At 40.3% G+C, this 26,529-nt stretch overlaps 2 protein-coding genes across 3 annotated transcripts in view; both read right to left on the bottom strand.

Moving 5' to 3' along the window:
• The window catches only part of tmem74b (transmembrane protein 74B), a 3,870-nt gene extending 76 nt beyond the window's left edge, over positions 1 to 3,794 (bottom strand). Inside the window, exons 1-3 of the mRNA XM_062063625.1 lie at positions 3,715 to 3,794; positions 1,662 to 1,854; positions 1 to 1,595 (exon numbers count right to left, since the gene is read on the bottom strand). The exon at positions 1 to 1,595 is cut by the window's left edge and continues 76 nt beyond it. Of these exons, the coding sequence (XP_061919609.1) occupies positions 1,104 to 1,595; positions 1,662 to 1,808 (639 nt within the window). The 5' untranslated portion in view covers positions 1,809 to 1,854; positions 3,715 to 3,794 and the 3' untranslated portion in view covers positions 1 to 1,103. The remainder of the gene's footprint in view (positions 1,596 to 1,661; positions 1,855 to 3,714) is intronic.
• A 3,334-nt stretch (positions 3,795 to 7,128) lies between these two features.
• rbl1 (retinoblastoma-like 1 (p107)) lies at positions 7,129 to 25,387 on the bottom strand. Of its 2 annotated transcripts, XM_062047597.1 has the most exons (22): positions 25,087 to 25,387; positions 23,374 to 23,507; positions 23,059 to 23,265; positions 22,911 to 22,975; positions 22,707 to 22,835; positions 22,359 to 22,522; positions 22,202 to 22,266; positions 21,963 to 22,137; positions 13,496 to 13,662; positions 13,321 to 13,433; positions 13,143 to 13,246; positions 12,857 to 12,994; positions 12,584 to 12,748; positions 12,336 to 12,477; positions 12,109 to 12,258; positions 11,848 to 12,035; positions 11,585 to 11,761; positions 8,763 to 8,834; positions 8,587 to 8,677; positions 8,375 to 8,520; positions 8,140 to 8,304; positions 7,129 to 8,076 (listed from the first exon to the last, which is right to left on the bottom strand). In XM_062047597.1, the coding sequence occupies exons 1-22, from the start codon at positions 25,246 to 25,248 to the stop codon at positions 7,882 to 7,884; spliced, it is 3,114 nt and encodes a 1,037-aa protein (XP_061903581.1). In that variant the 5' UTR covers positions 25,249 to 25,387; the 3' UTR covers positions 7,129 to 7,881. The 2 variants fall into 2 exon arrangements, with proteins under 2 accessions (XP_061903581.1, XP_061903573.1); XM_062047589.1 differs by having other exon boundaries at positions 8,375 to 8,677.
• Between the last annotated feature and the right edge of the window lie 1,142 nt (positions 25,388 to 26,529).

The following is a 26,529-nucleotide window of genomic DNA, read 5'->3' as shown; positions in this document are numbered from 1 at the left end:
TTCAAAACTACGGCAATTTCTAGCCGGACAAACAATATTGGGGGCGTGCCTGAAAGGCACTGCATTTAGCGTCCTCTCACCTGAAAAGGAGACTATTATATATGTCTCCGTTATCCATAAGTTTATCTATAACCCATAACACGGTGGCCGAATGGATATAGTCACTCATGAACGGTCAGAGAAGCACAAGTCTGCGGCAACGCAGTATTATGGGCCACGTTGCAAGCAATATCCCGTTCTCATTTGCGGATGTTTTCAACAAATCCGTGAAGGATATGTTCCCGGATTCAGAGATCGCTCGCCAGTACTCAAATGGCAGAACAAAAGCTACTCAAATAGTGAAAGGTAAGTGTTTTTTTTTTTTTAAAGTAAGCAGCAAGTACAGTACAGTTAGTAGAACAACTGTGTTTTCATTACTGTTTACTGTACTATATATATATATATATATATATATATATATATATATATATATATATATATATATATATATATATATATATATATATATACATATATACATATATATATATATATATAAGAAATACTTTAATTTCATTGAATTCTAGCTATAAATATACTCCTCCCCCATAACCCCGCCTCCCGAATTCGGAGGTCTCAAGGTTGGCAAGTATGGTATGGGGATACATCGATACAGGAAATGGTCGCTTTTGGACATTCTGTGCACTCCAGCTCCTCTGCCAACTATTTGACTTTAACATCCACCGACAAAGTGTGTGTAGTTACATTCTTGTCCGCGCAGCTCTATATACACACAAACATTTAGTTAATGAGTACACGTTACAGTGTGTTCACTCGTTTAAGGCTTCTTGTACTCGGACATGACACAAATGTTTACATATTCAAATAATAAAAGTATGCTGCGCGTATAAAATGGTTACTTCCTTCACTCTAATAGCTCCCTTTTTTGTTGAAATCTCTCTACATTGCTGGTGTAGGTCATTACCTGCACAGGAAGTGATGTCACACTGTGATTGGACGGTTCACTCTCGGCCAATGAGCGAAGCAGATCTTAAATTGTGCTTTTAGCTGATTAGCATCCGCAGCATTTGTGCTTTGATGCTGCCCTCCATTGAGCGGTGGTCTCAATCACCGTGTGGCAAGGCGACATCTCCTGGTTCCCCTGTAGCCGACGCCTCCGCATCCTCCCCTGTCGCCAGCTGCTTCATCCTCAGGTTGATGGAGCCATATGTCCTTTTAGGCCGCACGAATACGGCACGGCGGTGGTGGTACATTTGTCCCCGGCAAACGGACACCATGAGGAGCACGGAGAGGAACATCCCGCCCAGCGTGAGCAGGCCCAAGCCGGCGATGATGCACTTGTCCAGGTGGGAGCCCAGCTGGGCGTAGTACATCTCCAGCTGCTCCATCTGACGGGCCGACACCGAGTCCGGGTCCACCTTGGCCTCCCTGGGCACGGTGTAGGCGATCACCACCAGGACGATGCCGCTCAGCAGCAGCACCAGGGCCACCAGAAAACCAGAGTCGCCGGCGCCGTCGTCATGGCGACAGAACTCGGTCAGGTCCTGACCCTCGTTGTGGAGGCCATCCTCGTCGCACGAGCGAGGCGAGAGCTCCTGAAAGAGGCAAATAAGTCAGCTCTGACTCTCACTGATTTCAAAATAAAAGACAAGCAGATCCACCTTGCAGCTTCCTGCGGTGGAGGGAGGACAGCTGGTCGCCCCGTGCTGCTGCAGCGCCTCCTCGTCCGGCTGGTACGAAGCGTTTCGGAAGCCACCGCTGGTGCTGCGCAGCTCTTGGAGCTCTACGGTGTTGGGGGACGAGTCCATGGACGTGAGATCATGACGTCACAATTCGTCCTGTCAGCATCGTCCTCTGTGATCATCATCATGGACAGAAAGTTTATGTGAAAGGAACTTTGAATGCTCCAGGATACCAAAACATTTTGGACAATTCCATGGGATGGCACTTCAACTTCATATGTGAGTCAAGGCAGGTGGCCAAATACTTTTGGCAATATAGTAAATGGGTAATATTTGTATAGCGCTTTTCTAGCTCCAAGGTACTCAAAGCATTTTGACACTATTTCCACATTCACCCATTCACACACACATTCACACACTGATGGCGGGAGCTGCCATGCAAGGCCCTAACCACGACCCATATATATATATATATATATATATATATATATATATATATATATATATATATATATATATATATATATATATATATATATATATATATATATATATATATATATGTATATATAGGTAGGTAGGTAGGTAGATAGATAGATAGCACTTTATTGATTCCTTTAGGAGAGTTCCCCCAGGAAAATTAAAATATATATATACAAAATATATTCCGAGCACGATGATGTCACGTTACCGATGGGAAAATGCATTTTTAGACAATATGATTGGTGGCGACTTGTCCAGGGTGTACGCCGCCTTCCGCCCGAATGCAACCGAGATAAGCTCCAGCACCCTCGAAAGCGACAAGCGGTAGAAAATGGATGGATGATTTACCTGAGCGGCTAGGAGACACCGAGAGTAACAATCAGTAAAAGATGGATTAGAAAGGACAGATTTAATATTTAAAATACTTTTTTTTTAAATATTATTTTAAATATTATTTAGTGCCCCAACCCAAAAAACCTCCCTCCCCCATTGACAATCATTCACACAAAAAGGTTGTTTCTTTCTGTTATTAATATTCTGGTTCCTACATTATATATCAATATATATCAATACAGTCTACAGTCTACATGATTGTGCGTGCTGCTGGTCCACTAATAGCACTAACCTTTAACAGTTAATTTTACTCATTTTCATGAATTACTAGTTTCTATGTAAATGTTTTTATATTGTTTTACTTTTTTTTTTAATTCTAGAAAATGTTTTTATTTTATTTATCTTATTTTATCTAATTTTTTTTTTTTTTTTTTAAAGGACCTTATCTTCACCATACCTGGTTGTCCAAATTAGGCATAATAATGTGTTAATTCCACGACTGTATATATCGGTATCGGTTGATATCGGTATCGGTAATTAAGAGTTGGACAATATTGGAATATTGGATATCGGCAAAAAAGCCATTATCGGACATCCCTAATATATATATAATATAATATAATATATATATATATATATATATATATATATATATATATATATATATATATATATATATATATATATATATATATATATATATATATATATATATATATATATATATATATATATATATATATATATAAAAGAGTATCAACACAGGCCAAAATACAGCAAAATGTACCAAAAGGACAAAAAGTCTACCTTCGTCCCCTGAGGGTTAAGGAAGTTCAACTGTGACTTAAAACATCACCTGTGCACTTAATTAGGAATTCATTGTGACCGAAATTCGAACAGATTATTTCAATATACGTAAAAGAGGACGGTTTTTATACCCCGATCACGCGCACGGAAGAGTGACGTGCGCGTGACCTCGTGGCGACATCAAACTCAAATCACTCGGGGCGCGTGCATGCGATGCGGCGGGCCGCGCCTGGCGAGCACGGAGCGACACGTTACCGACCATTCGGGTCAGGCGGAAAGGAGAAAAGCCGTCTCGTCCGCATGAAGCCATTCGGACGGCGGAAATCTTGACGAAGATTCACGAGTCGAGTGATTTTAATCGATGACGAGAAGACGCCAATAGTCATAGAAGGGGGAGAAGAAGGCTTACCTGGCTGGCGGTGCCGCGACCTGGCGGGAGGCAGGAGTGATGGAGGCTGAAGGATGCGCCTTGAGGACCGTATTGGCTCGGACATGCGCAAAGCAGCCCCTTGCAGATGGCCGCTAGAGGGCGCAATATACTCAGTGGCCACGACGAACACAATAATCACATTCGATATCAAATAGTATTTTTCAGGTATTCATTAATAAAACAGTAACACAGCGATAACTAGCTGTATATTTGAACTAAAATATATATGAGGTGTGGTTTTAATGCGTGGAACTTGTGTTACGCGCAGGGGTGTCCAAACTTTTTCCACTGAGGGCCGCACACGGAAAAATTAAAGCCTGCGGGGGCCATTTCAATCAATCAATGTTTATTTATATAGCCCTAAATCACAAGTGTCTCAAAGGGCTGTACAAGCCACAACGACATCCTCGGTACAGAGCCCACATACGGGCAAGGAAAACTCACCCCAGTGGGACGTCAATGTGAATGACTATAACCTTGGAGATTTTGATGGTTTTCATTTTCAAATCATAACAAAATATATGGATTTTTTTTTTTCCCTTTAGGGCTCCCGGGGACCATAAAGGGTCTAAGTCAGGGGGTGTCCAAAGTGCGGCCCGGGGACCAAATACAGCCCGCAAGAATTTTTTTAACGGCCCATTCTAAAAATATGATTTAAAAAAAATGTAAAACATAAAAAGTGGTTGAAACAGGTGAAATGTAACAAGAACATGTTGCAATGTTTACTCTAATAACACAAAGCTGCCATGCAGGCTGTTTCTTTAAAACATAATAGTTAATCAAAATCAACGTCATTATGAACTATTGACCTATTCAAGGCTCCAATTATGTCACATTAAATATTCCACTTTGAGATATTTTGGGGGGAAAATGTTGCATATTTTGTGTTTGCCATATAAAAAACAGAGCTGTTTTTTTTTTTAAAAAGATGGACCTGAAACAAACAAACAAAAAACATAAACAACAATAAAACTTATATTTGACGGATAAATCTGAAGATGAGCTCGAGATTATTGTGTTAAAAGTCAACAGTATAAGAAATGTTATAATATATTTTTTAACACTTTGATGTTAAATAATTTTAGTGGGATTTTTTTGTGTCATTGCTCAAAAAATAATAATGAATTAAAATCAATGGTGTTATTGACCTTTTTAAGGCTCCAATTATTTTATAATCTCAACTATTCCACTTTAAAATTTCATTGGGGAAAATATTGCATATTTGGTGTTTTTTCCATAAAAAAACAGGGTTTTCTTTGACAAAAAGGGCACACAACTTAAATGTTTAAAAACGTTATATTGACAGATAGACCTAATGTTGATCTAGAGATTTAAACTTTGAATAATAATAATAATAATAATAATAACAAAAATAATTAAAATACTAAATAATGACCTTTTTTTTTTTTTTGACCGAAACCATTTGTGTTCACCGGGATCAAGCCTAAGTGGAGGCCTAAATGTATATGTTTTATACATTTATTGTATTGGTTTTTAAAATAAAAAATATGAAAATGGCCCCCCGCTTGCTTTGATTTTTCAGTGTGCGGTCCTCAGTGGAAAACGTTTGGACACCCCTGGTCTAAGTCATTAAAATGTTAAAAACAAGTCAAATTATTTTTTTATTTTACGCTTACAGTAAATCTCTACAGTATATCAACTTCAGGTTGATATAAAATTTAAAAAACCAAAAGGTTTTATGCCCTTTCTGTCAAGACAACTTAGTTTTTTATAATAAAACTGAAATATGCAGTATTTCCCCCACTGCCCAAAACATTCAGAAAGCAATGTTTGATGTGAAGTAATTAGAGCCTCAAAAACATCAATAATGCAAGACAACATTGATATTAATTCATTGTTATTTTTGAGTAATCACAGTGAAAAGATAAATAAAATCCCATCAAATATATTTAGGATACAAAAGGTGCCCCACTCATAAAGTGATACATTTGTATTAGATTTTTTTTACTTTCAACACTTAAGTTACGAGATCAACTTCAGATATATCTGTCGATTTTACGTTTAAACTATTATTTTGTTTGTTTCATGCTCTTTTGTCAAAGAAAACAATGATGTTTTTGTATGGCAACCACACAATATATGCAATATTTTCCACAAAGAACATTTTAAAGTGAAATATCTTAAATAATTGGAGCATTGAATAGGTCAATAATTCATTATAACTTTTTTTTTTTTTTTTTTTCAAGCAATGGCAAAAAAAAGACAAATAAAGATAGACAAAAGAAAAAAAGCAGCCTGCATGGCAGCTTTGTGTCAACATTGCAACTTTTTCTAGTTAGGTTTCACCTCATTCCACTTTTTGTAATATTTATTTTTTTAATTTTGCAACAGCATTTCCAGAATGTGTGGCGGGCCGGTAAACAATTAGCTGCAGGCCGCAAATGGCCCCCGGGCCGCACTTTGGACACCCCTGTGTTACGGTAAGTACAAATTACATTGTTTTCTCTAGGGCTGTGAATCTTTGGGTGTCCCACGATTCGATTCAATATCAATTCTTGGGGTCACGATTTGATTCAAAATCAACTTTTTTTTTCAATTCAACACGATTCTCGATTCAAAAACTATTTTTTTCCCCGATTCAAAAGGATTCTCTTTTCATTCAATACATAGGATTTCAGCAGGATCTACCCCAGTCTGCTGACATGCAAGCAGAGTAGTAGATTTTTGTAAAAATCTTTTATAAAATTGTAAAGGGCAATTTTTTTATCAACTGATTGCAATAATGTAAATTTGTTTTAACTATTAAATGAAACAAAAATATGACTTATTTTATCTTTGTGAAAATATTGGACACAGTGTGTTGTCAAGCTTATGAGATGCGATGCAAGTGTAAGCCACTGTGACACTATTGTTCTTTTTTTATTTTTTATAAATGTCTAATGATAATGTCAATGAGGGATTTTTAATCACTGCTATGTTGAAATTGTAACTAATATTGATACTGTTGTTGATAATATTCATTCTTGTTTCACTACTTTTGGTTTGTTCTGTGTCGTGTTTGTGTCTCCTCTCAATTGCTCTGTTTATTGCAGTTCTGAGTGTTGCTGGGTCGGGTTTGGTTTTGGAATTGGATTTAAAAAAAAAAAAAAATGAAATAAATAAATAAATAAATAAAAATAATAAAATCGATTAAAAAAAAAAAAGGAATCAATTCTGAATCGCACGTGAGAATCGCGATTCGAATTCCACCCCTACCAAATACTGTTTTTCAGGTATTCATTAATAAAACAGTAACACAGCGATAACTAGCTGCATATTTGAACTAAAAAAACAAAACAAATATGAGGTGTGGTTTTAATGCGTGGAACTTGTGATACGGTAAGTACAAATTATTTTTTCCCTCCATTTTTTTAAGACAAACGTCGGCCCGGATTGTAATCACTTCAATTCAAATATCCTCTTTATGTATAATACAAGCTGCTCAAAACCACAATGTTAGACATGACAGAGGTAAATTAAAGATTAAACTCAGTGGAGAAACACGTGTGTCGTTCTTTACAACATTAAATACTTAAGAAGCACATTAAATAAAAACAGTAAAAACCTCTTAAAGATTTGACTAAACATTTAAAACAGTCGACGAACACGTTCCTTGATAACGGCCAACCTTTTGATTGACAGGCCTACCAAATTAAAACGTACAATTAATGTGCTTGCTGCTCTGCTAACAGTTAGCATCGCGCTGATTACCCTACGAAGATTTGGCGGGAAACGCCGTTTTACCGCAACACATTTATGCAGTTCAAAAATATTTCTTAAGAGTCCGTGAACATCCCTATTAACATTGTAATTCCAGAACGACAGATGTTTTCTCGTAGGCGTTAGCCTCCCAACGACCGGTCACGTTACAGATAATGGCAGTTCTGCGCTGACAGATTGTGTTAGCATATTAGCCCGATAATGACTACTCACAAGATAATGATTTCTGTCGCGATCAATCATGATGACATCTTAGCATTAGCTACATGTTAGCCTTAGCTCCATAGCCACTGGTCATGTGGACATGTTGGCATTAGCGCCATAATTGTTAGCATTAGCTAAATGTTAGCATTAGCTCCATAACCATGTTATGTTAGCATTAGCTCCATAAGCACCAGGCGTGTTCACGTTCGCATAAGTGGTCCATCAGTGGCTCTGGCGCTCCGACACGACGTCCTGCAGCCGCTTCAGCAGCACGTCCTGACTGCTGCTGTTCTCTGGACACGCCCTCTTGCTGGGAGAGTCACACGCTGATGACATCATCAGGTCGCCCTCCATGTTGAAGGCCCTTTTACGGCTTGCGCAGCCCTCCCGGATCATCCTGTTGATGTCTGAGAGCTCCTGTGGGAGAGAGCGCAGGGTTCGTGTTGCGCGTCGGCGCCGTGAGCGTGCGTGGGCGCTCACCTTAGAGGGGCTGCTGTTGATGCGGTACATGAGGGAGTTTGGCGTCAGGCAGCCGGCGGAGCCTTTGTGTGGTGACACGTAGATGGAGTGACGCTGTGAGACGCGGCGAGGAGAAAGCGGCTGAGCTTGAACTGACGGGAAGGGCGAGAGAGGCGGGGCGTCCACCTGGCGCACACGCACACACGTCAGTATAAGGGAGACGCTTACCACAGGAGTGCGTCCGCGGGCGCCATACTCTGTTATCGTGGGTGGCGTATCGCATGGCGAAGCTTTTCATCTTCAAGAAGTAAACGTTGTTGTAAAACTGGATGAGGTCGCCGCGCTCCTCCTCGCCCGACTTGCGGACTCCTCCGTCAGAGGCCGGGCAGACTTTCTCCGCAGCTGAAAAAGAATGACCACGGAAGTCACGCGTCTGTTCCAGCGAGCGAGGCCAAGATGATTGCTTACATTCTGCGCCCGAGGCGGGATCCACCTCCATGTTCTCATCCGACACCTGAGGCTGTGCGGGGGCGCTGTGCAGGAGGACGCTGCGGTACACCTACACACAGACACACACATTTATACAGGCTACATGGGCGACAGTGTTAGAGGGGGGTGTGTCCTGATGTGGGCGTGTCTCTCACGTGGCTGCTGGCCTGTGGTTGGCTGCGATAACACTTCATAATGTCCTGGAAGGAGTGCATCTCCTTGGAGACCTGTGGGAGAGGGAGGAGCAGGAAGCTGAGGTCACTATACCGCCATCTTGTCACCTGTTCTTTGATCCATACATCTCATTGAACAAGTCCTTATTTAACTTTTTTACCTTAATTCTAAAAGAGGCCACTTTGTGTTTTAAATTGTGTTCAATACAGCTTTGAACTAGAGATGTCCGATAATGGCTTTTTTGCCGATATCCGATATGGTCCAACTCTTAATTACCGATTCTTATATCAACCGATACCGATGTATACAGTCGTAGAATTAACACATTATTATGCCTAATTTTGTTGTGATGCCCCGCTGGGTGCATTAAACAATGTAACAAGGTTTTCCAAAATAAATCAGCTCAAGTTATAGAAAAAAATGCAAACATGGCACTGCCATATTTATTATTATTATTGAAGTCACAGTTTTTTTTAACATGCCTCAAAACAGCAGCTTGGAATTTGGGACATGCTCTCCCTGAGAGAGCATGAGGAGGTTGAGGTGGGTGGGGTTGGGGGGGTGGGGTTTGGGTAGGGGATAGCGGGGGGTGTATATTGTAGCGTCCCGGAAGAGTTAGTGCTGCAAGGGGTTCTGGGTATTTCTCCTGTTGTGTTTATGTTGTGTTACGGTGCGGATGTTCTCCCGAAATGTGTTTGTCATTCTTGTTTGGTGTGGGTTCACAGTGTGGCGCATATCTGTAACAGTGTTAAAGTTGTTTATACGGCCACCCTCAGTGTGACCTGTATGGCTGTTGACCAAGTATGCATTGCATTCACTTGTGTGCGTGAAAAGCCGTAGGTATTATGTGATTGAGCCGGCACGCAAAGGCAGTGCCTTTAAGGTTTATTGGCGCTCTGTACTTCTCACTACATCCGTGTATCACTCTGTACAGCGGCGTTTTAAATTATCATATATTTTACTTTTTTAAACCGATACCGATAATTTCCGATATTACATTTTAAAGCATTTATTGGGCGATGATATCAGCAGCCCGATATTATCGGACATCTCTAAACATTACCCATCTTTGACTATTTTGGTAGTATTTTAGAAAAAAACAGAAATGTCTTTAATGTGTTAATGAGAAACACTATATACCGGTAATATTTTTTTGGCAAAATAAAATCTGTATTCCAGTTAGAAATAGACAGCCTGAACAAACTGCGCCTTCTGCTGGTTGCTGCTGAGTACTGCAATCTCCATGGTTTCGAGAGACTGTGGCACCTCATGCTTTGAGATAGGAGCCGTCCCTTGACTAATTGTAATGCTTGAGGTTGCTTGCAAAAATTTGAGTTACAAGCATCCCCGTCATGAGTTAGCGTAGCAAATGTCACAATGACCCTCGTAATATCCGACCAAAACATCCGGTCATCCTAGCTAGCATTAGCTTATAACTAAAAATGGACATTACTTTGTTTTTCCAAGCATGGGAAGGAAAACAGTGAGTGTGAGGAACAGTGCTGAGTCTAAGAAGTACACAATATTCTTTGAATTAAAGAAATAAATCATCAAAAACTTGACCGAGCATGTAGCCAACTTGGTAAAGCAATTAGAGCATAGCACTTTGTTTGACAGAAAAGAAGCTGGAAGAAGATACCGTAGATACTGCGGGTGTAACGGTATATTTCGTTTTTTAAAGTCTTCAGAATAATGTCATGAAACGTGACAACGTCAATCAAAAACTTGGTGTGTAGTTTTTTCTGGCACTTTAGCGTTAGCCGGATCTGAAATAAACTACATCTACCAGAATCCTCCGCACAGCGTGGGACTGGCAAGGTTGGCAAGACCGTAAGCAAAAAGGGAAGTGTGTTCTTACGAGGTGAGAGGGACTGTTGTTTTCGGACATTTAAACAAAATCTGTCCAAAAACATTGTTATGTTATGTTGCTAACAAACGGACTAACAAACCCTGTAGAGGTAATCAAATCTGGGTTCTGCAAAGCAAAGTACACAACTTTCGTCTCGAGCGTTTCCAAGGTGACATAGCCAGCCGGTCATGTCGCAGCTCACGGAGGGAAATCACCCAAAAAACTGAACATCGCAGAAAATACGAGTAAACTGAAAAACTACTTGATAAATCCTCAATCCATCCATCCATTTCCCACCACTTGTCTCTCTCGATGTCGCCGGGGGGCTGGAGTTTATCCAGCTGCATTTGGTCGGAAGGCAGTATACACCCTGAACAAGTCGCCACCTCATAAAACGTCACCCAGAAAAGGTATTTGAAGCCAGCGAAGCCAAACATCAGTTTGTGAGGTATTTACAATATTAAAAGTTATATGGTTAGTTCACTTTTCTGAGAAGCAGCGAATTCCAAACTGATATAAACATGTCGACTGTGCATTATGGTTATGTTCAATTACATTAGTGTTTGTCCTGAACATTCCTGCCACTTCATTTTAACCGCTACTGCATTTTTAATGTCTTTTTTGGACGTATACCACAATAATATCGTACCATGGCATTAATACCATGATAATATCGTACCGTGAGATTTTGATACCATTACCCCCCCGAGTAAATACTGTACATTATTGTTACATTACTTCATACATTTATTGTAGTTGCTTTTCATACAATATTACTAAAAGTTTTATTTTTTTAATTGTGCTGTTTTGAGGGGGGTAAGCACAAATTCAATTAAATTCAATACATTTCAATACAAGTGTTTTGCGTTAAGAGCTCTGTCACAGAACCAATTAAGCTCATGGTTTGAGGCACTACTGTACATTGACTGGCGTTTGCACGCAAAGTGAGCGTACCTTGCAAATGATGTAAATGCTGCACAACAGCAGCTGGTCCAGGTGGCGGTCCCGCATCAGGTCAGTGGCGTTGACCAGAGAATGCTCAAAGCCCGTCCAGACTTTGGCCCGCAGCTCAGACGAGATGTCCAGCTTGGCACACAAGTCCCTCAGACGGACGCTGGCCAAGTGGTACACCTGCAACACACACACACCGAAAGGCGCTTCATCAGAACTTCATCTCACATTCCAGCATTAACGCACCACCAGTGATGCTCAAGTACCTTCCTAAAGAAGAGGGCCAGAGAGCCGGTGCGTTGCGGGCGACTGCTTCCCGTTTGGGGTTCAGCTGTAACAGGCGGGGGTGCGAGGCGACTGGGGGAGGCGGTCAGGAGAAACTGGGTGGTGACGGCTCCAGACGAGTCGCACGGCTGAACTGGGATCAGCGTGATGGTGTGCTCGTTGCTTCCGCCTGGCAACAACAAGACGCCATTTTAGTTGCTCAGTGGTCGCTATATGTGTCATGTGACTAAAGTCACCCCCACCTTGTAGCGGGATGGTTACAATCGTCGTCTGGGTCCCCTGAGCGCCGATTTTCAAGGTGCTGCCGGAGCTGAACGTCAGACGTCGCTTTGCGCTGCCCGCGGCCGGGGAGCTGTAACGGTCCAGCACCGACAGAGGAGATGGCGGCACGTCTGGGAAGTACAAAAAAAATCAGGAAGATGAATGAGCAGACAACATGGTTGACGATGCAGCTGATGTGAAAGCTCACCTTTGCGTGTGCTTCCCAGACCGGATCGGAACTCTCTGATGCGAGGATGCATGATGGGAGAGAGGGCGACCAGAGGGAGGTGAGGCTGAGCGGCGCCAGTGGAAGCCGAACTCCCCGAGTCGAGACTGGAGGGGAAGTTTACCTAGTGAGACAAGCATACCAGGTCATTGAGGAGAAATATATGAATGTCGGAAAAAGACCCCAAAATATAAATAAAAGTGATAATATACGGCCGCAGGTGCGCTCACCTCCTCCACGGTGGGCACTTTGTTCCCGGCGGCCCCCAAGGCGCTCCACAAAGCCGAGTTTGACGTCCAGGCCCGGCTCTCCAGAACCTGCTCCTCGATCTGGTTCAGGTGCTTCACCATGTCTCTGGACAGACCTTCTTCTGAGCGGATGAACACCTCGATCACCTGCACGGTTGTAAAGAGAGAAAGGTCAATAAGCTCCATGACAGGAGACATTGTAGGATGTGTATGCGAGTGTGTGTGTGAGAGAGAGAGACAGAGAGAGAGACAGGCCTTGAAAAAGTAGAAGGGGGCCAGTTTGAAGACGTTGATGATCCACGGGAATGTCCTCTGGGAGCTGTAGGAGAACAAGACCACTTCCAAACAACACGCCAGCAGAGAGCAATGGAAGATGTCCTGCTCGAGTAACGCCTGCAACACACACACACACACACCACAATGACTACTATTCTTAGATAGTGCCAGTGTAACAGTGGTCTTCCGCTCAGTCAAGACCTGAGCATGAACCAGCAACCACAAATGAGAATTAAAGTCCAGCAGTATGTGTGTGTACGCATACACTCATGTCTTTGCCTTGTAGCCTCTTGGTCTCCTGCACCATGACAGTCTCTAAAACTTTGTAGAAGAGGATCTCAGCCAGCTTCAGGCGGCTCTCTGCAAAGTCTGACACAAAACACGCTCAGTAAGTGTGTGTGTATTGCATGTGGGTGTATACACATTTAAGTGTGTGTGTGTACCGATGTGCGATCCGGACGAGTCCTCCGAGTCATTGGTGTATTGTTCTTTGAAGGTGTTTCCGAGGGTCTTGACTCGACCCACTATGGACTCCGTTGGGTCTCTCGAGCAGGACCTTCAGGACCAAACATGTTTGAGAAGTTTTTTTGATACATAAAAAAAAGGGGGGCAACTCACTTGAAAATCTGCATCAGCTGCTCGCTGGGGGCGGTCCTTAGCCCAGCGACCATGCTCTGCAGCCTGCTGACACTTTGCGTCGCCGAGGAGACAGGCGTGACCAGCAGGTCCTTCTCCTTCAGGTAGACACGCCCCGTGAGCGGGGTGGAGGGCGCCAGAGAGACAGACTGCAGAGGGTTTACTTTCGTTAGCATCCAGCTGTTTTATTTTCCTGTTTCTCAATCGGTGCCCTTCTGTATTTACACTGACAACTAAAGGTTTGCGTGTACAAAAACATGTGGACAATAGATAGCACAAGCTGATTTACTAAACTTCTGCGCAGAGGATTGCGTCTCTTAAATGAGGAGAATAGAGAGCACAATCCATTTAGCAGGTCTGTCTTCATGAATATGCAGAATTTATGCTGATCATCCAAACGCCCACAATAATGGAAGGAGAAGATGCAAATTAATCATTTAGCACACGCAGTGTAGTCTATCAAGAGTCTTGATAGACTACACTGCGTGTGCTGAATGATGTTTGAAACCGGTTCCCAGTGTATCAATTCCATAAAATCATTTGCCATTTTTTCCAACGGTCCCCCTATCGATGCCAGTGGTTGGGAATGACGTCATCACGCAACATGCGGAGTGACGTCAGAAAGCAAAACAGCGGCGCCCGGTTGAAAAACGTTTTAGAGTCGTCTACAAGAAACAATTGCAACAGCGCTACTTGTAATAACTGCAAGGTTGCTACTTCATTAAGAGGAAGACATGCGAGCAATATGCTGAAACATTTGAAGACACAGCATGCAACAACTATAAATGAATGCCGCTTTTTTGAACAGTGTTTATCTCATCCCGGCATCACTAACACTAGCAAGTTATCTGCCGTAAATATAACAGGTACTAACTCATCACCTATCATGTGAGTGCTATTACCTGTTCAATTGCAATGAATGCCTTCTCATTTAGACAGATTCTCACTGGCTTTGAGGCGGGCAGTAAGTACTAACTCCATTTCATGTCTACTGTCTGGCGCTATAGCGTCTCCTTTCATCGCGACAGGGAAGTGTACAAGCAGTGATTAAGTTCGTGGTTTAAAGCTTGCACCCATTTGCAGGCCTCGAATTTTAACTTTTTAAGGTCAAGGCAAGTGTTGCCTTAAAGGAGGGCTCATATTTTATGAGAAATAATGTTTTCCTTGGTGCCCTCCCAACTTGCCTTGGTGCCCTAAAACAGTGGTTCTCAAATGGGGGTATGCGTACCCCTGGGGGTACTTGAAGGTATGCCAAGGGGTACGTGAGATTTTTTTAAATGTCTGTCAAAAAGAACTGTGAAAAGAAATGTAACAATGCAATATTCAGTGTTGACAGATAGATTTTTTGTGGACATGTTCCATAAATATTGATGTTAAAAATTTATTTTTTTTGTGAAGAAATGTTTCGAATTAAGTTCATGAATCCAGATGGATCTCTATTACAATCCCCAAAGAGGGCATTTTAAGTTGATGATTACTTCTATGTGTAGAAATCTTTATTTATAATTGAATCACTTGTTTATTTTTTTTTACACGTTTTTAGTTATTTTTATATCTTTTTTTCCAAATACTTCAAGAAAGACCACAACAAATGAGCAATATTTTGCACTGTTATACAATTTAATAAATCAGAAACTGATGACATAGTGCTGTATTTGACTTCTCTATCTCTTTTTTTCAACCTAAAATGCTTTGCTCTGATTAGGGGGTACTTGAATTAAAAAAATGTTCACAGGGGGTACATCACTGAAAAAAGGTTGAGAACCACTGCCCTAAAATATGATGTGAGTTATACTCAGGAGCGACTTATGTGTGAAATTATTAACACATTACCGTAAAAATATCAAATAATATTATTTAGCTCATTCACGTAAGAGACTAGACGTTTAAGATTTCATGGGATTCAGGGATTAGGAGTGACAGATTGTTTGGTAAACGTATAGCATGTTCTATATGTTATAGTTATTTGAATGACTCTTACCATAATATGTTACGTTAACATACCAGGCACATTCTCAGTTGGTTATTTATGCGTCATATAACGTACACTTATTCAGCCTGTTGTACACTATTCTTTATTTATTTTAAATTGCCTTTCAAATGTCTATTCTTGGTGTTGGGTTTTATCAAATAAATTTCCCCCAAAAATGCGACTTATACTCCAGTGCGACTAATATGTTTTTTTCCTTCTTTATTATGCATTTTCGGTCGGTGCGACTTATACTCCGGAGCGACTTATACTCCGGAAAATATACGGTATATATATATATACATACATACATACATACATACATACATACATACATACATACATACATACACACACACTACCGTTCAAAAGTTTGGGGTCACATTGAAATGTCCTTATTTTTGAAGGAAAAGCACTGTACTTTTCAATGAAGATAACTTTAAACTAGTCTTAACTTTAAAGAAATACACTCTGTACATTGCTAATGCGGTAAATGACTATTCTAGCTGCAAATGTCTGGTTTTTGGTGCAATATCTACATAGGTGTATAGAGGCCCATTTCCAGCAACTATCACTCCAGTGTTCTAATGGTACAATGTGTTTGCTCATTGGCTCAGAAGGCTAATTGATGATTAGAAAACCCTTGTGCAATCATGTTCACACATCTGAAAACAGTTTAGCTCGTTACAGAAGCTACAAAACTGACCTTCCTTTGAGCAGATTGAGTTTCTGGAGAATCACATTTGTGGGGTCAATTAAACGCTCAAAATGGCCAGAAAAAGAGAACTTTCATCTGAAACTCGACAGTCTATTCTTGTTCTTAGAAATGAAGGCTATTCCACAAAATTGTTTGGGTGACCCCAAACTTTTGAACGGTAGTGTATACAGTATATATATATATATATATATATATATATATATATATATATATATATATATATATATATATATATATATATATATATATATATATATATATATATATATATATATATATATATATATATATATATATATATATATATATATATATATATATCATGGCTTACCGTTTTTGAAGACCCTGCATTTTCTAAGATTTTCAATTCAAGGTTTTGATTAACTGTAATTATCATCAAAAAATTAAATTTAAAAAAAAGGTTTGAAATATTTCTTTTGTTGCATGTTATGTATATATGATAGTTTCATCTTGTAAATGTAAATAAAACATTCTAATATTTTGAGTGCCACCAAAATATATTCTAAGGAGATGACAAAAGATTCCTTAACTTTTAAAGGCCTACTGAAACCCACTACTATTATGGGGCGGCATGGCGTAGTGGGTTGAGCGGCCGTGCCAGAAACCTGAGGGTTGCAGGTTCGCTCCCCGCCTCTTACCATCCAAAATCGCTGCCGTTGTGTCCTTGGGCAGGACACTTCACCCTTGCCCCCGGTGCCGCTCACACCGGAGAATGAATGATGAATGAATGAGTTGTAAAAATGAATGATGGGTTCTCACTTCTCTGTGAAGCGCTTTGAGTGTCTAGAAAAGCGCTATATAAATCTAATCCATTATTATTATTATTATTATTACTACTACCGACCACGCAGTCTGATAGTTTATATATCAATGATGAAATCTTAACATTGCAACACATGCCAATACGGCCGGGTTAACTTATAAAGTGCAATTTTAAATGTCCCGGGGAACTTCCGGTTCGAAACGCCTCTGAGGATGACGTATGCGCGTGACGTAGCCCGGGGAACAGAGGTATGCCTTCCACATTGAAGCCAATACGAAATAGCTGTTTTCATCTCATTCTGGATGTATTCTGGACATCTGTGTTGGTGAATCTGTTGCAATTATGTTCATTGCATTATGGAGAAAGAAGCTGAGCAAGCAAAGAAGAAAGTTCTCGGTGCAAAGCGGACGTATTTTGCGAAGGAAGTCAGCAGCAACACAACACAGCCGGTGTTTCATTGTTTACATTCCCGAAAGATGCAGTCAAGATCGAAGAACTCGGATAACAGAGACTCTAACCAGGAGGACTTTTGACTTGGATACACAGACGCCTGTAGAGAACTGGGACAACACAGACTCTTACCAGGATTACTTTGATTTGGATGACAAAGACGCAGACGTGCTACCGTGAGTATGCAGCTTTGGCTTCCAAACATTTGATCGCTTGCACGTACGTGCGCGTCACGTACGTAACTTTGTTTAAATATATAAGCTTTATGAACCTTGGGTTAGGTGAACTGTCTTTTGGGCTGAGTGATTGTGTGTGTTGATCAGGTGTTTGAATTGTATTGGCGTGTTCTATGGAGCTAGGAGCTAGCAGAGGAGCTAGGAGCCAGCATAAACACCTAGGTGTTTTTATGCAGGATTAATTTGTGGCATATTAAATATAAGCCTGGTTGTGTTGTGGCTAATAGAGTATATATATGTCTTGTGTTTATTTACTGTTTTAGTCATTCCCAGCTGAATATCAGGTACCGTGAGTAGCAGCTGCGCTTCCAAACATTTGATCGCTTGCCAGTACGTGCGCTACTATGTTACTTTGTTTAAATATATAAGCTTTATGAACCTTGGGTTAGGTGAACGGTCTTTTGGGCTGAGTGATTGTGTGTGTTGTGCAGGTGTTTGAATTGGATTGGCGGCTTATATGGAGCTAGGAGCTAGCATAGGAGCTAGGAGCTAACATAACAAACACTTAGGTGTTTTTATGCAGGATTAATTTGTGGCATATTAAATATAAGCCTGGTTGTGTTGTGGCTAATAGAGTATATATATGTCTTGTGTTTATTTACTGTTGTAGTCATTCGCAGCTGAATATCAGGTCACCCCCGGCTCTCACAGCATCTTCCCTATCTGAATCGCATCCACTCCCCACTAGTCCTTCACTTGCACTTTACTCATCCACAAATCTTTCATCCTCGCTCAAATTAATGGGGAAATTGTCGCTTTCTCGGTCCGAATCTCTCTCACTTCATGCGGCCATCATTGTAAACAATAGGGAACTTTGCGTATATGTTCAATTGACTACGTCACGCTACTTCCGGTAGGGGCAAGCCTTTTTTTATCAGATACCAAAAGTTGCGATCTTTATCGTCGTTGTTCTATACTAAATCCTTTTAGCAAAAATATGGCAATATCGCGAAATGATCAAGTATGACACATAAAATAGATCTGCTATCCCCGTTTAAATTAAAAAAAATTCATTTCAGTAGGCCTTTAAAGTCTTAATATAAATGGAATATTATTTAGTAATTTCCACATGTTTTATTTTGTTAAATTCTACAGAGAAATATTTATTTCTTAAAAGTTTTTTTTCCTATGCCATGTGCCTCTTAAGACCTTACTGTTGGCTTTGTAGGGTCATGTTAGGTCTAAACTAAACACAATTGATGCTAATCTACCTTATAACCTCTTTTATTCCCAAAGAAGAATCGATGAGAGAACTGTAAAAGAACCAAATCGTTCAGCAGATTTGAAAGTGTAATCGGAACCGGAAAAATCTTATCAATTCCCATCCCTAATCAAGACTGATGGATCCCTGTTTTGCTAACGCTATTTTGCATCTTTATTTAATACATTTGAAAAGTATGTGCAAACTGGCAGTTACACGGCTGTGAGAAAGGAGATGCTCAAGCTACAAAGACAGACGATGAAGAGAACCCTCCGTCCAATGTATGCTTGTTAACATCAATCAATCAATGTTTATTTATATAGCCCTAAATCACAAGTGTCTCAAAGGGCTGCACAAGCCACAACGACATCCTCGGTACAGAGCCCACATACGGGCAAGGAAAAACTCACCCCAGTGGGACGTCGATGTGAATGACTATGAGAAACCTTGGAGAGGACCGCATATGTGGGTAACCCCCCCCCTCGAGGGGAGACCGAAAGCAATGGATGTCGTGTGGGTCTGACATAATATTGTGAAAGTCCAGTCCACAGTGGATCCAACACATCAGCGAGAGTCCAGTCCATAGTGGGGCCAGCAGGAAACATAAAGTATATGTACTGTACAATACAAATATTATACATATTGTCTATTCAGCAATTATATTTTATAATTTTTTAGCCGCTGGATGACTTAAAAGGCAAATGCACTTTTAAAAAAAAGTTTACCTATAGGTTACAACCATTATGAAAGACATGACGACAGATGTATTTTTTTAATGCATTTTAAATAGTAAATAAATGCAACCAAAAGTCCTCTTACAATGGTGCCTATGGAAGCTGCTCTATTCTGCCTATTAAGCCTTTAAAAAAACATCCAAACGCCTCCATTAAGGTTTTATATACATAATGTAAGTATATATGTAATGTAGTAACAGGCACATTTATAATAACATTTAATATTTATGTAATTTGCTCATTTTAAGCATACACAGCGCATTAATTTCAAAAACATCACAACGTTCCCTCTTTTCCCACTACATCATTGATTACTGCTTACTGCAGACTTTATGAGAGCCAGCAAACATAATAAAACATTTCATACTGTACAATGTCTGCTATCATTAGGGTGCCGACTACTAAGATGCTCATACATTCCCATTTAGAAGAAGAATGACACATTATCCTCACGAAGAAAACGGAGGTGGAACCACCCGTCTTGTTGTGTCGTTCTCGCCATTGTCGTCTAACTTGGCTGTCAAAGGGCTTCTACTATCCAGGTGAGAGACATGATTTAAGGTCTACAATAAAGTTTGACGAGCAAGTAAACAAGGAAGCAGCTCATCAGTCGATCATGTCAACATTGGCACACAAGCTTGTGATCTCGGCGCGGCTATAAATAGTTTGTCTACGTTAGCGCGTATGATAACAATATCACTATCACTATCAATATCACTGTAAGCAGAAATTTATTTACAAGTTAAAATGCATTTTAAAAAATACATCCGTCATGTTTTTCATAATGATTGTGAACGATAGACAAAATTCCCAAAAAGTGCAGTTGCCCTCTAAAGGGCTAAATAAAACTAATTCAATTGATGCATTTTGGTGTCTCCTGGCGTCTTTTTAATGCTGTTCAGTTTTTCATTTAGGAAATATATTATTATAATTTATCTCTGTTGTTGAGATTGTGCAACATCAGCATGCTAAAAATAGTTTCTGTTGTCTATAAATTGCCATTATATACTGCAGAAAAGGTGATACAGTTTACAGATGTGTGCTGCGAGTTCAACAACATTACACACATGTTGGAGAGCATAATAACATGAATATAGAGGGCACATAATGCCAGCAGTACACACAAAATCCTTATTTAAATAATGGAGTTTGCACCACTTTTCAATTGTACACAGAGTCTGAGTAGATCACACGCAACACGTGCAGTAATAGTACACGCAATTTTATAGTTTGCACATGCGTGATTTTTGGATCTCAGTAGATGAGGCAAAAAATTTAAAATACATATGAGTGCTTGTCTCTCATACGGATTGTGACTCCTTCCATCCATTTACTAACGTTTATCCCTGATAGGCAAAATTCTATCCCTGATAGGCAAAATTTCAAAATAAGTGCAGTTCCCCTTCATTTGTTTTGAGTTCACACTTTTCCACTCAAAACTGTCAGATTGGCCAGTGCACAGTCTCGGACACATTCCACCCGCAATAGTCAGCATCTTAACTACAAAGCAGAAGGGGTGAAACTAACCTAAAATTATAGGAGGAAACCCCCCTGTTGCTGCACTTTTACCAAAAATGACAATCACAATGTTAAGCGGCTTCTGCTGTTCACCACTTCCACCGCTACGATAATTATTAGTTATTATAATTATTCAAACTTAGTAAATCCGCTTCCGCTATGTACCCAAAATGGCAACTGCTGAAGGTAGTAAGTATCCAGCACTACACACTCAGCTTTTTTGTCGTATAAATCCAGGTACTGAGAGTGCACTGCGTTTTGCCATACTTCTCAAAACGCTAACAACCAGTGTGTACTTATAGAAGTATACTGAAGGAAGTATCCCATTTGAGACACAGCCATTGTTTCCATCATAAAAAGACAAAGGCCTTTTTCACACTGCAGGTCAATCCCGATTTTTTGCCCATATTTTCATGTCAATGAACGGTAAAATTCTGTTTTTTCAAATCCCACCCGCGGACATTTCTTCAAGCAGAAATCGAAACAAAATATCCCGTAAAACTGCGAGAGCCAAACAGCTTGTTCTCTTTCTTCTTAATCTTCTACGCGCAATAATTTGGATCAGAAAATGCAAACTTTGATTGTACAAAATCCTTGAAATTACCACAAATGTTCTAGGACTGAGACCTACTAGGACTGGAGCCATGTTTACTTCCGTAAACACTACAGCACGTGTGATGTCATTAAGTTATGTCTGCATGCAGGTCAGATTGCGTTCACATTAAATATCGAATTTTTTGGGTAATGTGAACGATTACGTAAAGAGATTGGATCTGACAAAATAATCCGAATTGGACATCCTACCTTGCAGTGTGAACGCAGCCTTATTGTGCGTTTACCTTCTCTACGTGATGCTGAAGCTGCTTCTGGACGCTCATCTGGCTGGCAGAAGTTGGATGGAAACTTTTCCTCGGTGTTCCGATTTCCTCGTCGGCATCGGCGTCCAGAAAAATGCGCTCGTCAAAATCTCCCATTGTCAGCACGTACTCCTCATACTCTCGGTTTAAGGCTTTGCTGTCATCGAGACGACACGTGTTTAAATTCAAAACAAAAGAAGAAGAAGACAGGCTGCACTTACTTGTTGTCAATAAAGTTTTGAGGATCCAACAGTTCGGTCAAAAGCTCCTCATTGCCTTTCAGGATCTGGTCAGCAAGAAAAGATGACATGAAGTCAGCTTCGATTTCTCATGCGTGTGTGTAAAACACACGTATACACACTTTGTAAGTGTGTGTACCTGTCTGTGGAATAGCTTCTGGATGTATGGTTTGAAGTAGTGCTGTTTGATGCCCTTGGCCTCCACCACCAGCCCGTCGTGCAGCTCACACAACCGCTCCAGCACGCATGGAGGCGGCTCGTCTGTCGACACGTGACCATCTGCGCCCAACATTGTGGCCGTGCCTGCAAACAAGTGGCTCTGTTAGCTCATTTGCACGCATCAATTTGTTGTCGTGGAGATTCAACTACATTCAACTGTCAAACTGCGGCGATCATAAAAGTTTTATCAAGTGTACAGTTGATGCCAAAACCGTCAAAACCTAAGACGGGGGCCGGCTGAAAGAGTGGTGACTACATAAGTTCTCACCAATAAAGGCGGGGTTGATGAGCTCCTTCCTGTTTGCGCACATCAGAGCATTTCCAAAGACCAGGTCCAAACAGCAGAGGAGCAGGTGGTATGAGTTCACCAGGTCATCACCGATCATATGGAAGTTACCTCCACACACAAACACACACTTTAAAGTGGCATCACTTTGTGACAGTGTGTTTGTTTGGCAATATTTATTTGTACCTTTGGTGTGGACAAAGAGGGTCCAGCAAAACTTGAAGACATCGCTGATGTGACACGGCAACCGCCTGCAGGGGAAGAACGAGTACACGCGTGAACAAGCTTGCTGGACATGCACGTCACGTGGGCTGTGATCGGTGGCGCGGCGTGCCTGTGTTTCCTGCCGCGTGACTGGCGAGGCGGCGGATCCCCTCCCAGCGGGTTTTGGAACATGGCCATGAAAATGGGCTCAAACTTTCGGAATATCACCGTGGAGACCTCAAAGTTGCGTTCCAGCTGCTCCATGCGCAGGCGGAAGTCCTGCGGGAGGCTGGACATGTCAGCCCACTTCCTCATCTTGGAGAAGAACTGAATCAAACTGGTAGAGGGACAAACGTGAGTAAGATATATATAAAATGAATGTTGTATTGTGCTTGTAGCACATAATCTTCCCATAAGGTCACATTCTACTTTTTGGGTGATTCACCTAAGTTTGGAGGTGCGAAGAATTCGGGTGAGTGACACGCAGTTCCCCTCCATTAGGCCTTTGCCCACAGTTGGCGTGGATCCTTTCCTGCAAGCCGCATAAAGCGAGCACGCCAGCCAGTGGACCACATCGCCCTTTGTAGACGCAGCATCAGGTAAAAAAAAAATATTAGTAAACCACGCACAAACACACAAACAACATCACAAGTACGTTGATTAAATGGGTAGGGTCACTCAGCAATAATATATTCTATAGCAATATATTTATGCAGAAAGATTATATTCTAAATCACATATGTGGGCTCTGTACCGAGGATGTCGTTGTGGCTTGTACAGCCCTTTGAGACACTTGTGATTTAGGGCTATATAAATAAACATTGATTGATTGATTGACATATCCTGTAATATTGTACATGGTAATTGTTATATATTGTATATATGATATATAAATAATATAATATAATATATCAGTATATATAATATACTGTACATATATTATGTAAATATTACGTATATATGTTATATTTTATATCGCTATATTTAGTCTATTTATACCTGCATTGTCCTTTCCATCATTGTAACTAAGATACTGTGTGGAACAATTTCCCTTGTGGATCATTAAAGTTTGTCTAACTCTAAGTCTATATTATATTTAAGCCTGTCCAGCACCTTTCAGTTGTGCCAAAAACGTAACACACACATGCATGTAACAACAAAAGAAAAGTCCAGTTTGCATTAAAAAAAAAACTTGATTATTGTCATATTATCACACGCAGGGTTATCTCAAGTTATTGTTTGAAGTAATCTTGATGACTGGTGATTGGATGAGTGTGAGGAAGGCAAGGAAAGATTGGATGAGTGTGAGGAAGGCAAGGAAAGGGGTCGGCTTCTTAAGCGTATCTTCCCAGCTGGAAGCCAACCAATAAATACATCCCAAAAGAGAAAAATTTTAGAAGAAAAAACAGTATAATACTGCATGGACATATTCCTTTGCGACACTGGCTTACCTGTGTGCATGAAATGCGGCGAAATATTAGCAAATTAAACAAAAGTACAGTTTAAGGACATTTAAGACATTCAAAACACGCAAACGCAGCACTTGTTTGCTGTAGCTTGTTACAGGTCAAATTAGAAGTTTATAAGCTGTGTTATGTTTAGCTGCTCCATACTATTTTTATTTAGTAAATAGGTGACAACATGTTGTTTTGATAGTTAAGTATACTCCTGGTATAGATGAATACATGGATAGAAATATGCAGGACTTACAATTAATGTGTAATGACAGCAACATGACACCTTACTTAACATGATCAACTTAAATGTTTGAGTAAAACATTTGCCTATAGAAAAACAATCATACAGTAAATATTGAATAGGAATGTCTGCACTCTAAACAGTAACACATGAAGGGATGTCATGTGTATATCGAGTAAATTGAGAAGCATTTAGTTTTACATTTTTAAATGTTTTAAATGCATATACGTATGCACTACAGCTGTCATGAGATGATGTAATGTTAGCAGCATATACAGACCGTATATAGTGAAATTGAGCTCCAGTTTAAAAGGACGTGCGTGCTGTATTTATGTGAGTATTTGACCGGAAGTGAACCCTTATAGGCGTTGAAGTGAATAATACACGCACTAAAAAGTAACAGTCACATAAAGTAGTAATTGTGTATACAAAATAAAAGGATAAGCGGTGCGGGCCTAACCTCCAGCGTGTATGTGTTCCATATGGCCGTGAAGTTTTCGAGGGCCTCGGTGGCCGTGTGTTCGTCCATGTTGAGCTCCTGACATAATGTCTCCAAACTCCTCCGGACGACGCTCTCCTCCATCCGGCCTGACTCCGAATCGGACGACTCTTCTCCCCGCATCGGGCCGAGATAACCGCCGACGCTTCGGGCGGGTTTCGGATGAGCGAAGTTAGCAAAACAAAAGACAAAACAAAACAAAACAAGAAGCTCCCTGCTGGGAAAAAAAGGCCTAGCACCACTTCCGCTAGCCAGTGGCGCCAAAACTGCTGGAGAGGACCAGTCAGAGGCGAGGGGCGTGTTGGTCACGTGGTCTTCGCCCAGCCCCCCCTCCGCACGCTGTTACCCAGCTACTGTATGACTACTAGGGGTGTGAGAAAAAATCGATTCGAATTCAAATCGCCCTTCTCACGTTGTACGATTCAGTATCGATTCTCATTTTTCAAAAATCGATTTTATTTTTAATTTTTTTAATTTTTTATTCTAATTTTAATTTTTTTATTTTGTTTTATTAATCAATACAACAAAACAATACACAGCAATACCATAACAATGCAATCCAATTCCAAAACCAAACCCGACCCAGCAACACTCAGAACTGCAATAAACAGAGCATTTGAGAGGACACACAAACACGACACAGAACAATCCAAAAGTAGTGAAACAAAAATGAATATTATCAAGAACAGTATCAATATTAGTTACAATTTCAACATAGCAGTGATTAAAAATCCCTCATTGACATTATCATTAGACATTTATAAAAATTAAAAAAAATTGAATTAAAATGAACAATAGTGTCACAGTGGCTTACACTTGCATCGCATCTCATAAGCTTGACAACACACTGTGTCCAATATTTTCAAAAAGATAAAATAAGTCATATTTTTGGTTCATTTAATAGTTAAAACCAATTTACATTATTGCAATGTTGATAAAACATTGTCCTTTACCATTATAAATGCTTTTTACAAAAATCTACCACTCTGCTGCATGTCAGCAGACTGGGGTAGATCCTGCTGAAATCCTATGTATTGAATGAATAGAGAATCGTTTTGAATCGGAAAAATATCGTTTTTGAATCGATAATCATGTTGAATCGAAAAAAATCGATTTATAATCAAATCGTGACCCCAAGAATCGATATTGAATCGAATCGTGGGACACCCAAAGATTCGCAGCCCTAATGACTACCTCCTGTCCATTTTTGTTATTATTGTTCTGAAAATAGAGACTATGCTGTTACACGGAAAAATTAAAAAACACAGAAGAATATACAAGAGAACAAAAAAACATGATGAGTATCACAATGCAGAACATAAGTATTATTTACATATATGTTAAGGTTGTATATTTTAATTTGCCATGTAATTTGTTATGTATCGAATTGAATTGATTGATTGA

Source organism: Entelurus aequoreus, linkage group LG01 (assembly GCF_033978785.1).
Source record: "Entelurus aequoreus isolate RoL-2023_Sb linkage group LG01, RoL_Eaeq_v1.1, whole genome shotgun sequence".
Taxonomy (NCBI): Eukaryota; Metazoa; Chordata; class Actinopteri; order Syngnathiformes; family Syngnathidae; genus Entelurus; species Entelurus aequoreus.
Note: the sequence above shows the minus strand (reverse complement) of the source record. Positions and strands in the feature narration are given on the sequence as shown.